This window comes from Carassius carassius, chromosome 5 (genome assembly GCF_963082965.1).
Source record: "Carassius carassius chromosome 5, fCarCar2.1, whole genome shotgun sequence".
NCBI classification, from domain to species: Eukaryota; Metazoa; Chordata; class Actinopteri; order Cypriniformes; family Cyprinidae; genus Carassius; species Carassius carassius.
Genome location: NC_081759.1, coordinates 32,515,509 through 32,541,245, shown reverse-complemented (window position 1 = coordinate 32,541,245; position 25,737 = coordinate 32,515,509). Strand labels below are relative to the sequence as shown.

The following is a 25,737-nucleotide window of genomic DNA, read 5'->3' as shown; positions in this document are numbered from 1 at the left end:
GCCAAATGTCCTGCTGAAGTCTGGAAATTCTCTCCAACAGTGGAAACTTTCACCTTTGCAGGCCTATCTTGACTTGCTGTTATCTCCCTTATCACGTCTGGGTGCATTCCTGCCAACATTTTTACTCACGCTGTTGAAACTAACAAGCTGACAGCCATCTTAAGTAAGAACAATCTTGAGTGTTAGTTTGAGATGGGCATACAATAAATGTCCAATTGATTACTTGATTTTGGATACTATCCAATTATGTACAATTTCCAAACAAAAACAACACATAAAATGGAAGTTAGAGTGAAATAATTGTTAAAAAACAATCGGCTTTGGTCAAATAAAAGGCATGACTCAGATCTGTTGAGGGATATGGGGGTGGATTTGCAGTCCCAGTAGAAATGTTCTAATTAGCTTTTCACCACACTGAATGTGAGCCACTGCAAACTCACTTCCACTTCCTGTTTTGCAACAGAGATTCCTGGAGCTTTGTGGACTGTGCCGTACAGAGGATGTATGCTCCAGAGAGATGAGAGAGGCTAATCTAAAACAAACAATTATTTCCATCATCTTTGAGAAACAGGAATAAATGCCTTTTCTTTGGAAAATGGGTCTGGCATTGCTGGAAGACGCAGCAGCTGCTGTTTCATTTAAAGTTGCTGCTGTAAATTTAAAAATGTGCTCAATTTTGTGCGCTTTTTTTCTGCTGTAAACTATCAAAAACATTTGAAATGGTAGTTGGCTTTCACTGCCAGACTGGGAATGGCTAGATGTTTGTTTATTGCTGTACAATGTTATTTTTGGTCCCAAAGAATTTTTCATTGCAATTCTGTCTCAAACTTTGATATAATATACAAATTTAGTTTGTTTTTAATCTACTGATACAACCATCCCTGTACGGGAAAGTAACATGTTCTACACGTTTTTATTTTGTTAATCAAATTTCTTGCTCAGAGTTATTTTTAGTATTTCCACCATCACCCTCAACTTCACCCAGTGTTGTGTTCAGCTTTTAATTTAAAAGATAACATACTGTACAACAACATAGGCTAGCAATTCAAATAATATAACAGAAAGTGTGTTTGTGCATGTTGGTCACTTTTTCAGTGTCATAAGAAAATACAGAAAATTTAGTGAAAATGTTTTGTAGATAATTTGCTGTAAATGAGATGGTATGAATTCAGTGGTTTAACCAGTCCTCACCTGATCAATTGCAAAGCAAATTATTGTAATATATTCTTTTTAAAATTTTATTTGTCTCTTTATGTCTGTATAGAGAGACTCACTTCAGTTGAATTTGGTCATATATGATAGCAATTTCACCCTGTACCCAATGTCTGTGGTTAAACCGACAATGTAACAGCTCTCTTCATGCTCCAATCATCTCAGTCTCACAGTACTTAGACGCACAATTCAGATATTTGGAGGTTGAAAGGCTCTTACTATAAAACATACTTTCTTATAACTCAAAAGTCTTTCAAGGAGGAAAACATACAAAGTACACTCATCCTCCCTCCAAATAAATTGCACTCCAGTTTTGATGGCGTGTGCCAAAGGTCAATAGTCTCTAAGCACTCATCCATCATGGTAGCTCCTACGCAGAGGAGCACTATACCCAAGCATGGAGCCCCTAGCACCATTCAGAAACACTCTAACAATGAGATCATGGCTTGCCACCAGGCGTAGTAGTCATAAGACAAGCCTTTTTATTAAAGATAAAAGAAATGCATGTGCAAATGATGCAGCGACGATCATCGTGGCAGGACCACTGCCCACGTATCGATGAGGACATGAAAGGTTCAGTAGACTTGTTGCTTTAAATGAATGGTTGTTGTCATGGTGTAAAGAACAGAAACTGTTATTTGTTAATAATTGGAATCTTTTCTGGGAGCGTCCTAGGCTGTTTCGACGCTGATGGCCTGCACCCAAGCAGAGTCGGAGCAGAGCTGCTCTTTGACAACATCTCCAGGACACTTCGCTCCATATGACTAGTAAGCCAATTCTCAAATAACTATTATGATGAATTTTGTTCTACACACTCAAATGATAGAAGTACTTGCGCTGTACAATCTATTAAGACTGTGTCTGTTCCCCGAATAGTGAGGTCAAAATATAAATGTAATGTAGGATCTAGAGAAAATCGTAATGTGATTAAACCAGAAAAATGTAAAGTAAATGAACAAAAACAATCTTAAAGTTTGGGCTCATAAATATTAGATCACTCACACCCAAAGCAGTTATTGTAAATGAAATGGTCACAGATAATAGTTTTGATATACTCTGCTTGACTGAAACCTGGCTAAAACAAAATTATTATATTGGTCTAAATGAGTCTACTCCACCAAAATACTACACTAGATTTAATTAAATCACATGGAATCGATCTACTGATATAAATATCGTACCTCAAAGTGATGATGTTACAGACCATTTCCTTGTATCGTGCATGCTGTGTATCACTGATATTAACTATATGGCTCAGCATTACCATCTGGGCAGAACTATTGTTCCAGCCACCAAAGACAGATTCGCAAATAACCTGCCTGATTTATCTCAACTGCTATTTGTACCCAAAAATACACATGAACTGGACGAAATGAAAAAGACTAAATAAACTTATCACTGTATCTAAACCAACAACATGTTTATTAGATCCTGTACAAATTACCTGCTTCTTGCGTCAGATCAAGGCTGCATCTCATTGCTAGTTTTACTTGATCTTAGTGCTGCGTTCGACACCATAGATCATGACATACTCATAGATAGATTACAAAACTATACAGGTATTCAAGGGCAGACTCTAAGATGGTTTAGATCCTACCTGTCTGATCGCTGACATTTTGTTTATTTAAATGGGGAGTCATCTCATTTATCATCAGTAAAATATGTGGCACAGTATGGAGTGCCACAAGGATCTGTCCAAGGCCCCCTTCTATTTTCAATATACATGTTGCCCCTTGGTAATATTGTTAGAAAATACGGGATTAGTTTCCACTGTTATGCTGATGATACATCTCAACAAGACCAGATGAAACTTCTAAATTATCTAAGCTAACAGAGTGTGTTAAAAATGTAAAAGATTGTATGACCAATAAGTTTCTCCTATTAAATTCGGATAAGACAGAGATATTAATTATTGGACCAAAAAACAGTACACAGAATCTTGTAGATTACAATTTACAACTAGACAGATGTACTGTACCTTCTTCTACAGTCAAAAATCTGGGTGTTATATTAGACAGCAACTTGTCTTTTGAAAACCATATTTCCCATGTTACATAAACTGCATTCTTCCATCTTAGAAACATTGCCAAGCTACGAAACATGTTATCTGTTTCTGATGCAGAAAAGCTAATTCATGCATTCATGACCTCTAGACTTGACTATTTTAACGCACTTCTAGGTGGTTGTCCTGCATCTTCAATAAACAATCTACAGGTATTCCAAAATGCAGCGGTTAGAGTCCTTACCAGGTCAAGAAAATATGACTATATTACCCCAATTATACAGTCTCTGCATTGGCTACCTATTAAGTTCCATATCAGTTACAAATTATCATTGCTTACCTAGAAGGCCCTAAATGGTTTAGCTCCTGCGTACCTAACTAGCTTTATACCATGTTACAATCCATCACGCACCCTAAGGTCTCAAAACGCTGGGCTTTTGGTAGTTCCTAAGATAGCAAAGTCCACTAAAGGAGGAAGAGCTTTTTCACATTTGGCTCCCAAACTCTGGAATAGCCTTCCTGATAATGTTCGGGGTTCAGACACACTCTCTCTGTTTAAATCTAGATTGAAAACGCATCTCTGTTTGGAACAGCAGCTACGCTAATTATGTCTCTATTTGTTTCTCTGTTTTACCATGAAATGTAACTATCCTTTACACAAGCTCCAGTCTGGATCCAGAACACCTGAGAAGAGATGATGCTGACCCCTCAGAGGACCTCAGATGATGCTAACCCTGAATCAGCAAACAGAACTAACAAATATTGATAGAAGTGTGATTGCATCATATAATAATTGCTCTTAATAATGTTCATCATCTGGTTAACTACATCTTGTATGAATTTTTCTGAAAAATCCTGTCATATGCACACAAACTGACAGTTACCATTTAAAAGCTACTACTAAATATTGTAGAAATGTAATTTTCTGTAAAGTTGCTTTGTAATGATTTGTATCCTAAAAAGCGCTATACAAATAAACTTGAATTGAAGAGTGCTTTTTCTAGAGTCCCACAACTCTCAAAACAACTTTATGTCCTACATTTCACTCATGCTTCTCTTCTTCCCTGTTATCATTTCCATTGACATCTGATGATACATGTTTCTTTTTTTTCTCTCGATCGCTGTCCTCACCTATGCCTCAGCCACTCCCCATTCATTTACTGGTTTCTGCATAACCAGTTTAGCCTCCCTCCCTGTTTACTCTATATAACATTCTGTGGTGGCACTTTAGACTCACTTTTCCTGTCTTGCACACGAACGCACGTTTCCTTTTGTCAGATCTTTTGGGATTTAACCATGTCGCTTGACCAGGACCTCTGTTACCTCTGCAAGGAAGATCTCAGGGACCCTGTTTCCATCCCATGTGGTCACATTTTCTGCTCTGTCTGTATCAAGACCTACTGGGATCATGCAGACAACACTGGACAGTACCTGTGTCCCCAGTGCAGGGTCGCCTACAACAAGAGGCCCAATCCACGCCGCCTTCAGTCCTCACGCCATTCATCTTCATCCCTCAGAAACTCTGACTCTCTCCCACCGGACCCTCCGGCCCCTGACTACAACTATGCGGGACCCCAGGACGTGGGATGTGACATCTGCATCGGGAAGAAGCTCAAAGCTGTCAAGTCTTGTCTGATGTGTCTTGCTTCCTACTGCGAGAAGCACTTGAAGCCCCATTATGAATCATCCACCTTCAAACGACACAAGTTGGTCGATGAGATCGGACACCTTGATCGTCAGATCTGCCCACAGCACCAGAAAGGTCTGGAGCTTTATTGTCGGACGGACCAGATGTGTATCTGCGTGTTGTGTACTGTGAAAGAGCACAAGGGCCACGACATGGTGTCTGCTGAACAGGAAAGGGCTGAAATGCAGGTAAGACTACAAAAAGTGCAGTTGTGATCATATATTTAACAATGGAAATATTACACTGGTGAATCTGTTATGGCAACAGATTAAATGGTGATAATGACCAGCATAAATAACAACCTTTCACCTCCTCTATGCAATAGTGCACCTATTCATGCAAAAAATGACATTCTCTGTATGCTGAATATGCTAGATTGAGTATAAAAGTAGCCAACCCCTCTAAAACAAACATGGCCAGTGAGTGCTCTCCACCCAAAAGGAGATGAGAAAACAATCTAAGCTATAGTATTGGTCATCATGTGTAAGTGGTTGCGGTGTGGAAGGATGCTGTACTTACAACATTTCCTTTGTCATGAATTTGTTCTTTTTTTATTGTTCAAAGCAACGGTTGGGCGCCACCCAAGCTGAGATCCAGGAAAAGATTCATGATAGAGTGAAGCAAATGGAAGAATTAAAACAAGCTGTGGATGCACTCAAGGTATGTCTGGATGTTAAATATGTCATGTAATAATAAAACAATACATTAACAATAAAAGAAAATAGTAAATTAAATGAGAAAATAATACAAGATCAACATTAATTCTCCGGTAAGCAAGAATATGTTGCATTTACATATGCTCTGATGTGACCAATTCTTACTTGGAACGAAGCAGGAATGTTTTCTGAATAGATGTGTGTATAAAATATAAGTTCTGCATTTCCAAGAAAGAAAATGAAGCAGAGTTGAAAATAGAATACTGATTACAATTGCTCTTTCAGAGTTCAGCACAACGGGCTTTGCAGGAGAGTGAAAAGCTGTTTGGTGACATGCTTCATTCCATTGAAAGAATGCAACAGGAAATGACCAAACTCATCTCGACCAATAAGAAGGCTGCACTTAACACTGCTGAAGGCCACATGGAGCGTCTGGGCCAAGAAATTACTGACCTGAAGAGAAGAGACAATGAGCTGACACAACTCTCTCGCACTGAGGACCACATTCATTTCATCCAGGTGACTGAGAAACAGTCTGCTGCACAAAATACACATCCACTCTGCACCAGCAGTGTTGAAATAAACATGTGGGTAGATTTTAGTGGCACTCAACACAGGATGTATTGTTGGTTTTTCTACTATTTCACAGGTGATGAAAAAACTTGCAAAATATTTTGTTACTACTAGAGCCATTAGCATGTGAAAAAATAAGCGTGCAGAGCAATCTATCATTAAAAGAATTAGACTAAGATTTGTTCTGTATTTTATCGCAGAGTTACCATATGCTGATTGCCCAAACTGATGCCGAGGAGCTGCCCTCTGTTACTGTGAACCCTTACTTCTCCTTTGGCGCTGTTACCAAAACCGTCTCTGAGATGAAACAACATCTAAGTGAGTTCAGCAATGAAGAGCTGGTCAAGGTGGCAAAGACAGGTATGGTCCAGTATGACAGATACAGTATTGTATTTATTAGCCACTGTCTCATACCCTTTTTGAAATGCTATTTTTGTTCCATGAGAACGTGGAAATATATCACACTCTCTTGTGTTTACTGTGGTTCTTCTTAACCAGTAAACTGACTTCCTTCATAACTCTCAATTCTCTTCCAGTGAACAAAATGCCATTCTGCCAGCTAGAGGACCGTAAGAAGAAAAGGTCTGCGAAGTGTAAGTTAATGAAAATAGGAAACTCTAGCTGCCCTGCTGTTTGCTTTGTTCAAAATAGCTGGAATTTTGGAATGGTATTTGTCAAAGCAAGCTCCAAGGAATTGTTGGCCTGTTGCTAAGCGACGTTCTTAAGACCGACATCACATTAAAATACATATTTATGAGCTGATCTCTTCTATGAACAGCACACACATCGTGGATGTTTTATTTTGGCCTTCAGTTAAACATACACCACCATTCAGAAGTTATGGTACCTTTCAGAATTCTGAATTATTATTTAAAATAACTTTGTCCTATAAATTTAGTCCTGTGATGACAAATGTGATTTTTTTTAGCCGCCATTACTTAAGTCTTCAGTACATGATCCTTTAGAAATTATCCTAATATGCTGATTTGGTGCTAAAGAAACATTTAATATTAATCTTGAAAACAGTTGTGCTGCTGAATATTTTTGTGGTAGCTGTGATGTATTTTTTTGTATGTATTCTTTAATGAGTAGAAAGCCTTTGCTGTCAATTTTGTTCAATTTACAGCATCCTTGCTGAATAGAAGTATTATTTAAAAAAAAAAAAAAGAAAGAAAGAAACTTTTGAACAGTGGTGTATATATTTTCACCTCTAATGTGAAAGTACCTAAAGTACTATCCAGAAAGTACCTAATGGTCCTTCCTTTTTTTGTCAGAAACATAATGTGTTTGTTTTGAAAGATCAGATTAAAGTTTGACATCATTGCATGCTTAAAACCTCTCTTTATTGTGTTTCTAGCCGATGAAATTGACATGTACAAGAGTCCCAGCAACACTCTCCGGACAAGGGACGAGTTCCTCCAGTGTAAGTTTGTTTTCATACAAGAATTTCCTTTTTGCCCAAGACCAGAGGGCGTTGTTGTAGAGAAAACATGCACAGGACATAGAGTTCAAGGTCAGCAGAATTCTCACCTCTGCTGATGATTAATTAAAATAGTATATCAATTTTTATATGTTTTGGAAGCTTGCAGAAAGTCCTCAGAAAGCATGCTGGCATTCATCCTGTAAAACTTTAGTGAGAGTAGTCTAAAATCAATCCTTACATACTGAGTTTGCGTCCAAGCATATTGTAAGAATAAGCGTAGACTGCTTAGTGAGTGGGTGTATGGGAAAATCATGATAACTGCCATCCCTCAAACATTTTGTCTTCTCTTCTAAGAGCAGTGTAATCTTTTAGACGACAAAAACACTCTACATATGCTACTGTTCAACATTTTGGTGTCAAAGAGATATTATTATTATTATTATTATTTAGAAATAAATGATTTTATTCAAGAGATCAAAAGTAACAGTAAAGGAAATAAAATTTCCATTTAAAAAACAAAACATGAACATTCTCTTAATCAAAGAATCCTTAAAAAAAAAAAGGGATCATGGTTTCCACAAAGTTATCAACCTAATAATAACAATAATAAAACTTTCTATTTATAATAAATATTTCTTGAGCACCAAAATCAGCATATTAGTATGATCTATGAAGGATCATCTGACACTGAAGAATGGAGTAATAGCTGCAAATAATTCAGCTTTGTCATCAGGAATAAGTTAAATTAAAAAAATATATTTTTTAAAGTGGAAAATTTTCATTTGTAATAATATATCACAGTATTGCTGTTTTTACAGCTTAAGTGACTTCATTCAAAAACATCTTGCCTACCTGAAACTTCTGAATGGTAGTGTGAGTCAACTAATAATTATGTTAAGATAGGTTGTTTGATAGAATATAGAATATTATAGAGAGTGTCTTAAATGTGTATCGACACTCTCGGCCCTCTAGATGAGAGACGTTCACGCACCTCTGGCAGAAAGCACCTCCAAAAGTCCAACCAGCTCTGAGAGCCAATGTGCAGACTCAACCATAGGCAGGTGATTTATCCACATGCATGCTGCACCTTACATCAGGAATTCTGACCTAGGATCAGATTTGTACAGTGGTCGAGAGAGCTCAACTCTTTTAGCTCTCAACTCTCAATTAATAATAGACATAAAAAAACTGTGGTCTTATGTGTCTTAACTTGACCCATGCACATTGGCATTTTAATGCATACAAAATCAATTGTGGGACTTACTATATGAGGCCTCAAAGAAAAAAAAAGAAGCTTTTAAAGCACCAAAAGCAGGATATATGTACATGAATCAAGATACTTGCATGCAAAGTGGGCAGAGATTCATTGTCTTCATACCTTCACCTCCCTGTTTGTCTTCACACATTCATGTACAAGCTTTAATTCACCAATCCTAATCAGCTCTTGTCTATCTTGTTTATTTTCAAGATGCCTGCCAGCTAACTCTGGACCCCAACACAGCATACAGACAGCTCTACCTCTCCAGAAACAATAGGAAAGCAACACTAAAAAAAGACCCTCAGTCTTACAATGACAGCAACCAGAGATTTGACTGCCTTCCCCAGGTCTTGTGCAAAGAGCCCCTTTCAGGAGGTGCCTACTACTGGGAGGTGGAGTGGAGTGGAGAGGGAGCCTCCATTGGTGTGGCTTTTAAAGGCATCAAGAGAACAGGTCACGGAGACTCAGCTCGTATTGGCTACAACCGCAAGTCCTGGAGTCTCTTCTGCTCTGACTCCAGCTACTCAGCTCGACACAACAAAGACCAGGTTGAGATTAACGCACCCTACTCTTCCCGTATCGGGGTGTTTCTGGACTGCGCAGGAGGCACTCTTTCGTTCTACACCGTGTCTGAGTCTATGTCACTTATTCATCAATTTAAAGCCTCATTCAGTGAGCCGGTATATCCTGGCTTCTGGGTGTGGTATGAGTCTGCTATTACTATTTGTCAGTTATAAATGAGGGATAAGTGGGCATTTCTACCAGCTTTTAAAAAATTTGTAAAAAAAAAAATATATATATATATATATATATATATTTTTTTTTTTTTTTTATGAAAGCCTGTACAATGTGAAGCTGACTACAGTTAGTGTATTTAAACTGAAGGTTTTAATCTATAATATAAGGTAATGTGTTTATTTAATTCTTTTTTTTTTTTTTTTTTTTTTTTTTACAAATCTACAAAAAATTTTGCAAACAAAACAACAAAAGTTGCAAAGAACTATTAGAATTATTTAAATAAGTTTTTAATATTGTGAAGCTCATTTCTGATAACTTTAATGTCATGTTGTGTCCATCTGTGTGATTATCCTTTTAATTAATATGAAGTTTAATCAGGTAAGAATCTTTTTACAGTCTGTCTTGATTTATGTGGGTCATTTTATCTGCATTAATAATGACATAATAAAAGTCTCTTTCAAAATTTTTGTTGAATCATTTATTTGACATATTGGATCATTTCGAATTTATGACACACAGAAGATGCCTTCATACTGTAGACTAGTAAAGTTTAAGGTTATGTAAAGATTTTGTCCTAATGACAATTTAAGACATATTACAAGAGTGACCTCTGCTGGTTGCAATCAGATCTGACCCATTAAATATGTATATATATATATATATATATATATATATATATATATATATATTGGTCAGATATTACGTTTATTAATCATAGACCAATACACCCTATCTGCCCTAAATAGTATTGAAAATTACTAATATCACATAGAATTTAGGATGGATAGTATGCACATTGGGAGGCAGGCTTAATTTCGTTCACTCCTTTCTAATATAGAGCGATTTCGTACACAGCTAGAGTGTCGATCCAGAACGCCGGATCGAGGTCACGTGTTCCACACGGACGGATTTCCACTGCGCACCCATACAACCGCCTCACAAGAGAACATGGCGGCGCAGGTAAATACTATATTCAACGTTTAGTTTTTGATTGTCGACACCTATACCATTATTGCATGGTGTTTACGAAGAAGTATATATTTTTTGCCACTATTGTGTGCTGCTTGTAGAGCCTTGAAATGTTTTGTGAATAAATACGTAAATACGTCGGTGGGCTTGCCGCTTTTAGCACATGTGCTTCAATTTATCACAACAGTAATTCAGTTTTATTTCAGATTTTGAGGTCCATTCATTAAAATGTCTATTATCCAGAATTTTCCTAGCAACGTAAATGGTTCTTTAATAGCCTGAAGCAATGGCTTGTGTTTGTTTTATCAATGCGTGTCAATATTTTTAATGTAAATTTGAAACTCCCACATGTAAACTGCATTATTAGCGCATTTGCCACAAATTGTCATTATGGTAGTAAAGTTACGCTCTCGTATTTTACTCTTTACACATTTCTGCGCCATTGCAAAAAGTTCTGCTAACTGGCTTTTGTGTCTCTATGGCAACGCACGCGATTAACGACTGTTTACTGATCAAATGACATAAAGATGACATTAAAACGCAGCTTAATATTATATTTTCACACTTACATTGTACATAATTGTGCACTTGCATTATATGTACCTTTTTAATTTATGAAAGGTGGCAACCACCAAGGTTCCGGAGGTGCGAGACATCACTCGAATTGAGAGGATTGGTGAGAAACGAAATAACCCATAATAACTATAAAAAGCAAGAATTAATAAAGTTTTGTTACCAGAATAGCTTTTTGATCAAGCCAGTTCTGTTTATTCACAGACGGACTGTGCAAGAACAAGTAAATATGGTGATAAGTAACATAAATCTGGATTTCTCTCATAGGTGCACACTCTCACATTCGTGGCCTTGGGTTGAATGATGCCTTGGAGCCACGGCAGGTAATGTTCCATGTTTATGATTGATTTACCAGTGACAACACACTTGTCTTTGGCTCAAATAATGTTCACAGCATGTTTACAACAAAACGAATGATGAACCTCTGTCTCACCAGGTGTCTCAGGGGATGGTGGGTCAGCTGGCGCCTCGAAGGGCAGCCGGCCTGATCCTTGAAATGATCAAAGATGGTCAGATTGCTGGTCGTGCAGTCCTCATCGCTGGCCAACCTGGGACGGGCAAGACTGCTATTGCTATGGGTGAGTTTTTGCATATATTTATCATGATTAATCACATTTCAAACGTAGAGTTAATTTACAAGGTTTAATAAATGCACTTGAGGCACAGAAATGGAATGTGTCAAAAATATATATGTATCAAAATTGCAAAGATGTTGTAAAATAACCAGTGTGTTGTGTTTATTGTACAGGTATTGCCCAGTCTCTTGGCCCTGACACACCTTTCACTGCTCTGGCTGGGAGTGAGATTTTCTCTCTGGAGATGAGCAAGACTGAAGCTCTGAGCCAGGCCTTCCGCAAAGCCATAGGAGTCAGGATAAAGTGAGTGAGGCCGACTGAAGTTTGAAGCTGCTTAAAGTCTTCATTAAGAAAAAGAACAACCTTCAAACATGTAATGTGCATGTTGTCACTTTGGCATTATGACCAGGGGGGTATTCCAGAAAGCAGGTTATCTGACATACCTGGGAATGTTTAAGAGTAAGTAAGTGGATAACCTCAAATTTCGGTTCCAAAAAAACGGAGGTAACTTTCAGGTAGGGCTGCTCCGATCATGATCGGCCGATCGTTATGCGCATCTCATCAGTAAAGCCGGTTCTCTAATCAGCGGTAAATTCCATCAGGTGTGTGATTTCACATAGAGCAGCTGTTACTACACGGAGCCATTGTTAACTGAGAAGATGTGCAAATCCACTTCATTTTCAGCGTTTATTTGTGCATCTTCTCATATATGATTTATCTATAAATTATGTATTAAGAGGTATGTATAAATTATAAAACACTATGACAAGGTAATGTTTAACTTATATATTTTATTTATTACATGTTATATCTCACACATGGAGTGGCATTTTCTATAATGTCTAAATTCTTAATCAAAAAACATCTGATATGACTTAATGTATAATTATCTTAAAGCAAACAATATAATTCACTTTCTATGGCAATATGCACTAAGCCTGTAAACAACGAATGAACAAAAGAAAAAGAAAGAAACAGCTTGGCGCACTTTTTCTTAGCGTTCGTTTCTATAGTGACTCGTCGATTCGTCGCTCTGTTGAGAACGTCTTAACCAGGAACATACTCTGAGTTGAATGAACTTACTCCCGGACGCGTTTTGGAACCACATACCTAGAGTAAGCAAGGTTTGGGGTTAATCAACCGAGAGTTCATGGTTTTCCGACTGGTCTCTCGAGAATGTGACGGGGGAAGTCGTGGCCTGGTGGTTAGAGAATCGGACTCCCAATCGAAGGGTTGTGGGTTCGAGTCCCGGGCTGGCAGGAATTGTGGGTGGGGGGAGTGCATGTACAGTTCTCTCACCACCCTCAATACCACGACTGAGGTGCCCTTGAGCAAGGCACCGAACCCCCAACTGCTCCCCGGGCGCCGCAGCATAAATGGCTGCCCACTGCTCCGGGTGTGTGTTCACAGTGTGTGTGTGTTCACTGCTCTGTGTGTGTGCACTTCGGATGGGTTAAATGCAGAGCACAAATTCTGAGTATGGGTCACCATACTTGGCTGAATGTCACTTCACTTCACTTTATAATCCTTGCAAAACTATTTGCAGTGTTTACATAAGGGCTGCAAGATTAAAGATGGCGATGTCTATTCAAATACCCACATGATTTTATTCCTGAATGACAACGATTCAGCTATGTCTATTATGACTGTTTCACATCGCGAGTGTCAGTGAAGAGTGAGAAGCACGTTTTGTTACTGCCCATGTTAATGAATCATTCAAGCTGATACAGAAAAAGCAACACACGCAGTCTTTTCCACCACACATCATTATTTCTGTGTTACAGACATTTAGATAACAGAAGTACTGTCTCGGATAAAAGTTTACAGTATGGGTATAAACATTTATTCTCTCTACAGTAGCGATCAAAGCCAAAGTAGCTTAACGGGAGTATGTATTGGAACGCAACATCCTCTTCCGCCACGAGGTGGCGACAACTGCCCGTTTTAAAAAAGTATTTATTGAATGTTCATTCAAAAGATTCTAATGGAGAAACAGGTCTTTATGAATTGAGCCACTGACGACGACTCAATTTAATTCTTTTTTAAATTTTGTTCATATATATATATATATATATAGTACAGACCAAAAGTTTGGACACGCCTTCTCATTCAAAGAGTTTTCTTTATTTTCTATATATTGAAAATTGTAGATTCACACTGAAGGCATCAAAACTATGAATTAACACATGTGGAATTATATACATAACAAAAAAGTGTGAAACAACTGAAAATGTCATATTCTAGGTTCTTCAAAGTAGCCACCTTTGGCTTTGATTACTGCTTTGTACACTCTTGGCATTCTCTTAAATTAAAAATTTAAAATTAAATTTATGCATTTGGCAGACGCTTTTATCCAAAGCGACCTACAGTGCATTCAGGCTATCAATTTTTACCTATCATGTGTTCCCGGGGAATCAAACCCCCAACCTTGCGCTTGAGAACGCAATGCTCTACCAATTGAGCTACAGGAACACTTCTCTTGATGAGCTTCATGAGGTAGTCACCTGAAATGGTCTTCCAACCGTCTTGAAGGAGTTCCCCGAGAGATACTTAGCACTTGTTGGCCCTTTTGCCTTCTGTCTGCGGTCCAGCTCACCCCTAAACCATCTCGATTGGGTTCAGGTCCGGTGACTGTGGAGGCCAGGTCATCTGGCGCAGCACCCCATCACTCTCCTTCTTGGTCAAATAGCCCACGATGCCTTCAGTGTGACTCTACAATTTTCATAGTCATGAAAATAAAGAAAACTCTTTGATTGAGAGGGTGTGTCCAAACTTTTGGTCTGTACTGTGTGTATGTATATATATATATATATATATATATATATATAAGACAGTCGTGGCAAAAAGTTTTGAGAATTACATAAATATTAGTTTTCAAAAAGTTTGCTGCTAAATTGCTTTTAGATCTTTGTTTCAGTTGTTTCTGTGATGTACTGAAATATAATTACAAGCACTTCATACGTTTTAAAGGCTTTTATCGACAATTACATGACATTTATGAAAAGAGTCAGTATTTGCAGTGTTGGCCCTTCTTTTTCAGGACCTCTGCAATTCGACTGGGCATGCTCTCAATCAACTTCTGGGCCAAATCCTGACTGATAGCAACCCATTCTTTCAGAATCACTTCTTGGAGTTTGTCAGAATTAGTGGGTTTTTGTTTGTCCACCCGCCTCTTGAGGATTGACCACAAGTTCTCAATGGGATTAAGATCTGGGGAGTTTCCAGGCCATGGACCCAAAATTTCAACATTCTGGTCCCCGAGCCACTTGGTTATCACTGTTGCCTTATGGCACGGTGCTTCATCGTGCTGAAAAATGCATTGTTCTTCACCAAACTGTTGTTGGATTGTTGGAAGAAGTTGCTGTTGGAGGGTGTTTTGGTACCTTTCTTTATTCATGGCTGTGTTTTTGGGCAGAATTGTGAGTGAGCCCACTCCCTTGGATGAGAAGCAACCCCACACATGAATGGTGTCAGGATGCTTTACTGTTGGCATGACACAGGACTGATGGTAGCGCTCATCTTTTCTTCTCCCGACAAGCCTTTTTCCAGATGCCCCAAACAATCGGAAAGGGGCTTCATCGGAGAATATGACTTTGCCCCAGTCCTCAGCAGTCCATTCACTATACTTTCTGCAGAAGATCAATCTGTCCCTGATGTTTTTTTTGGAGAGAAGTGGCTTCTTTGCGGCCCTTCTTGACACCAGGCCATCTTCCAAAAGTCTTGGCCTCACTGTGCGTGCAGATGCGCTCACACCTGCCTGCTGCCATTCCTGAGCAAGCTCTGCACTGGTGGCACTCCGATCCCGCAGCTGAATCCTCTTTAGGAGACGATCCTGGCTAGAGCCCGACCGATATGGATTTTTGGGGGCCAATGCCGATATTAACTCGAAAAGAGCCGATTTATAAGCCGATATTTTGATTTTAAAAATAATCTGGATATTAGACCCATTTCCTATAAACTGCATTTACACAACATTCAATAGCAAAATATCTGCCTGTTCTATGTATGTGGGCTGTATAAACCATTTTCCAGAATAGACTGTTAAAAAAAAAAGCCTTAGATTACAGTCTCAATGACTAAACAATTGCACATCAAAAGTATATATTTTTTAATGATCAAAAAACAGTCTGGTTTTAAACATTTAACACTTTTACTTTCTTCCAGTTGAAGCTGGTTTTAACAGTCTGTGTGTTTACTGTAAATAAATTATAATACTAAAGTTAAAGTATTTGCAGAAGTAGTCCCACACTTTGCTGCTACAGCATTCACCTTTTCCAGCCATCTGTAGGCAGAAAGAGAGACGGAGAAAGAATAAGCATGTGTATTAATAATATCACCATGTATCATTACTCATGTCATCATTAGAATTATAATAATAATAAACTGGGATCTCCTACATAGGCAAAAATGAGAAATATATATATTTTTTTATTTGTCAAGCAATAGGTATTACCTACTTATATTTAACAATATTATTTCAACATTTTCCAGTTATGTCTGTAAAGCTGCTTTGAAACAATATGTAAAAAAAAAAAAAAAGCGCTTGTTCAGCTCACATTTATTTACATGTCCCCTCTGGTTTAATCATTTCTGACGCACCTACTGTAGTTACTGTAACTACACTATATTTGCTCTCACAGACACATTCACAACAGACCCGTATATCTTCTCCTCTTCTCTTTGTGCAGTCTGAATCAAAACATCGTCTTGCCTACTATTACCGGAAGATTACGGAATCAATTCGAAGTTGAATGGTTAACGTTAGTGTCATGAACACACCGCTTTCAATTTTGAGAAGAACCACCTTCAAACAAGTTAATAGCAAGCATTTAAGGGGCCTGCTAAAAAGGAAGCTATTAGCGTTAGAGTAACGTAACCAGCCTGAATTCACCAAATTGTTCTCTGGACCTGAGGGTAGCCTCTTCTTCCTTGCTTCTCTCTTAATTCTCATCAGCAGGACTAGCGCTATCGCTCGCTTCTTACAACGGGACAGATACATGTTTTCTGCTGACCGAAAGGAGGAGGAACAGACTATGAAAGAGCTCCCGCTAAACGTTTTTAAAACTCCGCCTATGCCATAGCGCAGCGCAAATCGCGTTTTATCTGAAGGGCAACGCTGAGCCCAGCGGCAAGCGCCGTGCATACCGCGTACTGTGTGAAAGGCCCAATTACGCGGTCATTATGTGGGAAACACCGCAATAGAATAAGAATAAGTTAAACGCTAACGTTATAGTTTGACCTCCTATTAACGTTCGCGCTCTTCCACTGATAAACATGGTATTAGCTTTGTGGCTAATCTAATATAGCAATGCATTAGCGGCTGTGATGTTACAGAATATTTAGAAGTAATAATGATAGGACCGTTAGCTAGAACTACCACACAGTTTTTATATACAGGGTATGAACTAAATCTACAATCATTTCACATGACGAACGACAGACTCACCGTCAAAACAGTTGATCGCTTTCTTCTGTAGTGGACTTCTGGCGCTGTTGTTAACTCTGGAGCTGCAGAGCTCCCTCTGGTGGGCACACTATGCAACACTCATAACATGAGTGAAGCATGAGACTCTGTTTCTCATGTTTCATCGGCCGTTATAAATGCCGATGCCGATTTAAATGCAATTAGCTTATATCGGCCGATAATATCGGCCGGCCGATATATCGGTCGGGCTCTAATCCTGGCGCTTGCTGGACTTTCTTGGACGCTCTGAAGCCTTCTTTACAAGAATTGAACCTCTTTCCTTGAAGTTCTTGATGATCCTATAAATTGTTGATTTAGGTGCAATCTTAGTAGCCACAATATCCTTGCCTGTGAAGCCATTTTTATGCAACGCAATGATGGCTGCACACGTTTCTTTGCAGGTCACCATGGTTAACAATGGAAGAACAATGATTTCAAGCATCACCCTCCTTTTAACATGTCAAGTCTGCCATTCTAACCCAATCAGCCTGACATAATGATCTCCAGCCTTGTGCTTGTCAACATTCTAGAGTTAATAAGACGATTACTGAAATGATCTCAGCAGGTCCTTTAATGACAGCAATGAAATGCAGTGGAAAGGTTTTTTTGGGATTAAGTTAATTTAAGGACTATGCAATTCATCTGATCACTCTTCATAACATTCTGCAGTATATGCAAATTGCTATTATAAAAACTTAAGCAGCAACTTTTCCAATTTCCAATATTCATGTAATTCTCAAAACTTTTGGTCACGACTGTATGTATATGTGTATGTGTTTTTAATAACACAATAACATATGATTTAAAGTGAAAAACGCAAGTGTGTGTGTAAACGTAATTTACCACAGTGTAAAGTGCTGGAAATGCTTGAAAATGCACCTTGAAAGTGCTGAAAAATAGTTCTTGAATTTGAATTTGGAAAAGGTTTAAGAACCTTGTATGACATATTAAAGAAGGGGATAGTAAGCTGTCTTCAAATGGATATTAAATAGTTTACTGATTATGGATTTTAAAGAATAGTTTACTCATTTACTTTTTTTTTTTTAAGAGTTCCAGGATGTAGTTTATTTAATATTTCAGAAATTATAGCATGACATGTTGTGTGTTTGTTGTTTGGCAGAGAGGAGACCGAGATCATTGAAGGAGAGGTGGTAGAGATTCAGATCGACAGACCTGCTACAGGAACTGTAAGTCTCTGCTCTTCATAGACCAGATTTATTGAATTAACTTCTCTGTTTTGATAACATTGTTCTTATGGCACCAGACTCATCATCTGTTAATTTTAATTAATATAACTTTCATCATCTTTTTAAACACCAAAAAATAAAGACTAACATAATGTTGTCTGTAGTGGTAGCTGTAGTTTACAGGTTAATGTTGACTATGTGAAACCTTTTCTTTAAAGAATACGTTGAAGCATAATTCATATTTTTATTCCATTAAAAATAAGAATTGTCAGTTTTGATTTCATTGTTATTTTAACATTTGATGTACCTTCAGAAGCTGAAGTAAATGAGAATTTCATCACACAGAATACTTTACTGAACGCGCTCTAATTCAATGCTTTTATTTGGCTGGAAGGCGTTATTAAAGATATTTATCATTCTTTAGTAGGAATTTAATTAACTTTTTGTTATGAAAGTGAGAAATCATCTGCGTTGATAAGTTGACCGTAGGACTCCGATCCCAAAATAGTGCTCAGTTTGAAGCTAGGAGATGTCCCTAAGTGAATCATTTTTTCTCCTTTCTGTATTTGTATTAAGGGTGCAAAAGTTGGAAAGCTCACGCTGAAGACGACAGAGATGGAAACCATCTATGATTTGGGGACCAAGATGATTGAGAGCCTCAGTAAAGAGAGAGTACAAGCTGGGTGGGTAGATAATAAAGCTGAAATTTGTGATGCCCTTTTGTGTATAAAATGCATTAATCAGATTGGACTGCCACCCAGCTTCTCCCACTAATTGTGTTAATAGTGTCTTTAACAACTGAACTGAATTACTTGAACTTGGATGAGATATGAACTCTAGCAATAAGCCCTTGAGTTGTATTATTGTTATGATTAATTTTCAACATATAATGTTGAGAAAAGATTATTCATTAAGAATGATGTATTTGCTTTATAAGTTTGTTTGTAAGTGTATAAGTAAGTTTGTAGTGTGTGTATATAGTCCATATACACATACATACAGTGAGATGGCTATATGAGATGAGAGTGCATATAAGTCATAAATCTGCTTAAGGCAAACCACATTTATGTTTTCCACTGCTTATATCCTTAAAGGATGACACACATTTTTCATATTCTGCAGAGACGTGATCACCATCGATAAAGCCACAGGGAAGATTAGCAAGCTGGGACGCTCATTTACTCGAGCAAGAGATTACGATGCCATGGGCGCACAGGTACACATTCTCTCTTCCTCTGTGAAATGAATCCATCAGTCAATGACAACTTTTCCCTGAGAGTATTTTTTTTTGTTTATTTCAGACACAGTTTGTGCAATGTCCGGAGGGAGAACTGCAGAAACGGAAGGAGGTTGTTCACACTGTCTCTCTTCACGAAATTGATGTCATTAACAGCCGCACTCAGGGATTTCTGGCCTTATTTTCAGGTTTTTCATACTTTTTAAAACTGGATAATAACATGCTCAGTGAAACTAATCAGGGATGGAAATCAACTTTTTTGTTTCAAAATCTACCAGCCACTCAATGTTTTTACCAGCCGCTTTCTTGTTTTTAACCGACAATGTGTAACTACATGTGACAATTAATACTACAAGATCTACAATACTTAAGCAGTTTATTTAATCTCAAGTCTCAATGAAATCCTGACATTTTCTTTTTCAGTGATGCTCAAAAATGCTGCCTATCTAGGCAGCTTACTAGGTTTTGAAACAGCCGACTCTTGCTGAAGTAGCTCATTCTCTCAACTCCGTAGCCCAACCGGATGATACACTGCACTGAACTTTTTTAATGCACAGAAACATTTTTGTGATATTCTAAACCGTATTTGTACGCATTAATAATGTTGTATTTAATTCCAAAGGAAAGGATTCACCAGTATTATGTTTTTTTTTTGTGGTAGAGGGAACAAGTTGGGAAAAGTCCCCTGTTCAACACTGTATCACTGAAAGAAATCTCGGCTTGCAAACTTTTACAGCGTTGACAAACGAATGCACAGTGTTTTTTAAAACATCATTTTTACGCGTCTCGTCACGGCAGAGCTGTCAAACATGTGTAGCGATACAATGTTTCTACAAACAAAAATGAACAGCGTGACAGCTTACTAGCCACAGAGCTAACTTCTGAAAAAGTACTTAAAGACTGGAAATAAAATGTACCCCCCCGGACAGCAGTTATTTAGACACGTGACTGATAATACTGTTTGCTAGTTTGCTTAGTATGCCGTTAAAAACAACAAGATAAACACAAACTGTCCATATAATCTAATATGTCGCAGAATGAACTTACCGGGGTTTGACAGAGACGTGAGTATGCGGAAATTTGTGCGCAATAACAAATTCAACTCTTCACGTGATCTTGTATATCATGAGCGCGTGCTTTAAAATGTACTGTAAATAACCAACAAATATATCACTCCGCCGGCGGCACTAACTTCAGCTGCAAACACTGTACTGGGAACAACGCCAGCCGTTTCGAGCCCGGTTTACACCGCCACAGAGCTGCTTCGAATGATATTACACTTTATTGCATGTTGTACTCACACCAGGGATGGAAATTAACTTTTTTGTCCACCGGCCAGGTGAAACAGTATGCTATTTTTATTTACCCAGCATGGTGGCCGGTAGGTGAAGCGATTTTACCCACCACAACACAAAATCACCCGTATTTGGCTGGTGGCGGGTGCTAATTTCCATGCCTGAAACTAATCCTTGATTAGTCTTTCAAAATTAAAATTAACATCTGTAGATGTTTGTGTGTTTGCTGATGTTGATGTTTGATTGTCTGTGCTGCAGGTGACACTGGAGAGATTAAGTCAGAGGTTCGAGAGCAGATCAATGCTAAGGTGTCTGAATGGAGAGAGGAAGGCAAAGCTGAGATCATTCCTGGGGTAAGCAGGCCAGTCAAATAAGACCTTTGAATTGTTCAATGGAGAGGAACCAGTTTTACTTCAATTCTTTTTTTTTTCTATTGAAAACCTTTGAACTATTGACTCTTTCAGAAAAAGTAAGAGTACAATGACTTTCATTTAATTCTCTACTGCATGTTTTTAATAGCAGTAAACGACCTAATACATAAATCAATAAAATAATACTGTAGAATTGCCTCCAGGTTTTTATGTAGCAATCTTGTTTTTGTGCAATTTCATTAAACAATGCATAAAATAATATATTTTATGTCCGCAATGGAAATGTTAAGCTTTTTTGTTCTTGCAGGTTCTCTTCATAGATGAGGTCCATATGTTGGACATAGAATGCTTTTCATTTCTGAATCGAGCTCTTGAGAGTGATCTATCACCTGTACTCATCATGGCCACTAACCGAGGCATCACACGGTATACACAAACACCACATCAACAACTACCATTAAAGTAGGGGTGGGCGATATCTCGATATTTAAAATATATCGAGATATTTTTTAAACACGATACGGATTTTGACATATTGTATATATCGATATATTGTTTATATTTAATTCTGATTCCACCACTTTGCTTGTTTGCCTTCTCTGTGCTGTGCTCGCCCCCGCTCGTTCGCCCCCCGCCTCCTTGCTTTTGTCCCCCCTCCCATCGCGTGTAGAGAACTAGTCTTAAAAAAAAAGTAAAAAAAAGGACAACTGGCTCCATTATATGGAGATACTTCGGTTTTAAGGCGTAGAGCGAACAGCAGGCAGATGTCTACTATAGGCCCCAATGATTTCCGCGATGCAGAAAACGCGGACTGAATCGCGGAATCCAGTCATAAAAACAGAATTTACAGTTTAACGTGGAATGTCATGGAATTTGTCAAATTTTGAATGAATTAATTAAAAGTAGGTCATGCACTTACATCAAATCGCGATATGGACTAATATCTGCAAATATTAACCCGGAAGAGTCTATTTAAATATGAATCCTGCATGTTCTGCGTGTCTGTGTTGATGGATGGCGCAGAAGCGCGTCTTCATTCATTAAACACACGGAAGCGCGCGTGACGCTCGCGCTGATTTCAGCGTCTTTCCTCTCACTAATACAGACGTGAACACATGAGGAACATCTCCAGAACTGCACTGAGAGTCACTTCATGAGCATCTGACCGTTTGATTTGATTAAAACTAGCTCATATCACATCATAGACTGTAGTATCACATACACAGAACTATAAAGGTAAACCCGTCAAAATAAAAGTATTTGCCAGAAATCTATTACTATTGTTCAGCAGAATGTACAGAATGCCCACTACTACTACTATTAAAATGAAACGAACATAATTTTTTAAGGAATAATCACACAACATTTCTTCCTTGTTTTTATTTTTAATAGTAAATCCCCTGTTTACCAAAAAATAAAGTTTGCTTAATTTTAAATATTTAAAAGATAAATTAAATGAATGTTTTATGCCTTCATTTGATAACCAGAAAAATGTAAATACACAGAATTTCTGAAGGGAAAAAAACATTTCACATAAGGCTATTTTAAGATTTTTTTAACTAATTAAGTTGTTTTTTTATGCATTTAAATAATTACACATGCTAAAACACAGAATTAGGTAACAATAAAACATATGGTGAAGAAAAGAATAAAACATTTCATAGGGCCCTAAACATGTAATATTTGGCATATTTGTTTTTGCAGTAGTTTTTGGGGGGTTATTTTTCCTATAAAGATATCGAGATATATATCGTATATCGAGATATAGCAAAATATATCGAGATATATTTTTTGCTCCATATTGCCCAGCCCTACATTAAAGTGCCCCATTACTGGTTATGAAAGGTTCATATTTTGGTTTTGGGACTCCACAAAAAAAGGTTGAGATTCATGCAAGGTCAAAAAAAACTATTTGATAGTCTTATTATGTGCATTTATTTTTTACCATATTTGCTCAACGATTCCCAAGCAATTTGCTCATTTTATCATGCCTGTAATTCCTGATAAAGCAGCATTTATGAGCTCGGTGTTACTTTGTGAACAGCCATAACCAGGGAAACGGCTACTTTTACCACTCCAAAAGTGGCACCTAGTGGCAAAGGATGAATTTGCTTTTTCATTCAGACCAAAGCCAAAAACGAATGATGATTTTACGCAGCAAATCTGAACCGTTATATATATTTTACGTGGGAAGCCCCACCGTACATAGAATATAAGTCTGTGGGAAACACTGTTGCTGTAGCAGTCTTCAGTAAGATGACGGGGACACAAGAAAAAAACGGATTTACCCTCACAGTGCAGAGCACTGCGTCGTCTTGACACGATGCTGTCCTCAAGAATCCGCTACAGTGTCTGAGGGAGGGGGTTAAAGTTTACCAATGTCTGTGCATGCAACAAGTGGGAGGGCAATATGTTAATGTGTCATGTTGACATCAACATAAAAAGACTTTATGAATTTGTTTTAAAAATGACTTGTTTAAAAGAGTCAACTTTCTTTTGAGAGACAATAACTTTATACACAGTGCACTTTCAGATTTAAAACGTTTTCATTCACAGTTGTGTTACACACTGCATGAAAGGTAATTTTCAAAAATCCTTAACAGGGGGATTTTAATGCATCAGCTACTTTTAACTGTGGATCCTTTCTCATCCACTGTTGTTTCATTTTTACAGTATTAGAGGCACTAATTACCAGAGTCCTCATGGTATTCCTATAGACCTGCTTGACCGTCTGCTGATCATTGCAACCTCTCCCTACACTGAGAAAGAGACCAGACAGATCCTGAAGATTCGGTGAGAGCATTTTTAACGTTAAATAATGTGCAGCATTGTGAGGGTTTTTTTGTCACTTCTCACCGTACATTCATGTGTGTTTGTGTTCCAGCTGTGAGGAGGAAGATGTCGAGCTGAGTGAGGAGGCACACACAGTTTTAACACGTATCGGGCAGGAGACTTCACTCCGTTATGCCATTCAGCTCATCAGTACTGCAGGCCTGGTGTGCCGCAAACGCCGGGTAATGCCAACACACACGTATCGTGGCCAGTGCTGTTAGAAATTACAACAAGAGGCTTTTTGGTCTGACTGTGGTTGTACATTTCTCACAGGGCACTGAAGTCCAAGTGGAGGACATTAAGAGGGTCTACTCTCTCTTCCTGGATGAGTCCAGATCCTCACAGTACATGAAAGAGTACCAGGACTCCTTCCTCTTCAATGAAACACGTGAGATTCATCTTTGCTTTTCATGCCCCTGATTCCCTGGGGGTCTTACAGCATATCATATTTCATGCCCATATGTCATCTTTACAATGCCTTTATTTTTCCAGTAAGCACATGCTTTAATAGTATTTTTAAAGATGTACATTATACAAAAAGTACATTAGTTGACTTTGTTTTAGTGTTATTTGATTAGACAAGCAGTGTTCGAAAATATATATAGTCCAACAGCACTGGGGCTTTTCATAGCACTTGTCTATGTTTGTGGCAGACATACTGTTTCCATGTTGCATTACACAACTGATCCTGCTTTGCCTTTTTGGAACTACTTTTATTTGCAGAGCCACAAAAACACACATTTTATCTCTAAAATGTGCATTTTATATCTAAAATATAAGTTACTTTATATCTTATATCTAACTTTTTATTCAAATGTTTTTTTATTTTATTTATATGTAGTATAAGAGCATTATTACACTTGCAGTCTTGCCGTGGTACTAAATTTTAGCTTTGCTGCTTCAGCCAAATTACTGCTCCGTACAAATACACAAGTGTGAGTGTGATATTGCTTATTAAAATTATTAGAGTTTAAAAATGATTTACAACATCTTCCTCTTCTGTTTCTTTCTTCAGAATCCTGTCAGATGGACACCTTATAATAAACCCTGTGAAGAGGTGTCTCCATTCATTACTCCTGTGAAGTCCATTTACTCTTATGACCTCGTCCCTCAGAAGTGTTCAGGCAAATGAGTGTGTTCATGCACTCAAGCTTTTCTGTCATCTTTTTCTTTATTTGCTACTTTTATTGCTAGATTTTATGTTTTGCATTGAATAAAAATAAAAAATAATTTATAAAAATAATTTCTTCTTGTTTTGCTTTATAACATGGCAATGAAAAGATGAAATAAAACTATTTGACCATAAATTCTGGTATAATGAAACCGATTTTAAAGTCGTCATCATGACCCACAAAACGCTGACCTTGATGATGACTACAACACAGATTCTACAATCGATATATAAAATCTGCTTGCTTTAATTGAGTGATTAATCTACAGTAATCACGTTCTTTGTCAGTATTCATGAATCAAGCCTAATGTTCATGTGAGAAGCAGTGCAATCAGATTTTTTTATGTACTATTATAGAATTTAAATAATTCAAAGGCTACATTTTTAATACACATTTTTGTTTGTTTTTCATCTAATTATATTTGATCCTGTTTATGCTTGGTTTCTATTACTGGAAACATTTTTAAATAGTTTTAGCTAACTTGTGTTCTGGTGTCTGTTCTCACGCTGCTGA

The 25,737-nt window shown here is 37.7% G+C and overlaps 2 protein-coding genes across 3 annotated transcripts; both read left to right on the top strand.

Moving 5' to 3' along the window:
* The first annotated feature begins 4,421 nt into the window (after positions 1–4,421).
* LOC132141313 (tripartite motif-containing protein 16-like) lies at positions 4,422–9,601 on the top strand. Of its 2 annotated transcripts, none has more exons than XM_059550720.1 (7): positions 4,422–5,089; positions 5,466–5,561; positions 5,843–6,076; positions 6,331–6,490; positions 6,667–6,723; positions 7,488–7,553; positions 8,526–8,681. In XM_059550720.1, exons 1-7 carry the CDS (start codon positions 4,511–4,513, stop codon positions 8,582–8,584), a joined length of 1,251 nt encoding a protein of 416 aa, XP_059406703.1. In that variant the 5' UTR covers positions 4,422–4,510; the 3' UTR covers positions 8,585–8,681. The 2 variants fall into 2 exon arrangements, with proteins under 2 accessions (XP_059406703.1, XP_059406702.1); XM_059550719.1 differs by lacking the exon at positions 8,526–8,681 and adding an exon at positions 9,022–9,601 and having other exon boundaries at positions 4,427–5,089.
* Positions 9,602–10,417: 816 nt separating this feature from the next.
* Positions 10,418–25,473, top strand: LOC132141312 (ruvB-like 2). The gene is made up of 15 exons (XM_059550718.1): positions 10,418–10,509; positions 11,140–11,194; positions 11,359–11,414; positions 11,528–11,669; positions 11,840–11,969; positions 18,251–18,317; positions 18,894–19,000; positions 19,440–19,533; positions 19,619–19,742; positions 21,108–21,202; positions 21,528–21,646; positions 23,894–24,013; positions 24,105–24,234; positions 24,326–24,440; positions 25,068–25,473. Exons 1-15 carry the CDS (start codon positions 10,498–10,500, stop codon positions 25,091–25,093), a joined length of 1,392 nt encoding a protein of 463 aa, XP_059406701.1. The 5' UTR covers positions 10,418–10,497; the 3' UTR covers positions 25,094–25,473.
* The last annotated feature ends 264 nt before the right edge of the window (positions 25,474–25,737 follow it).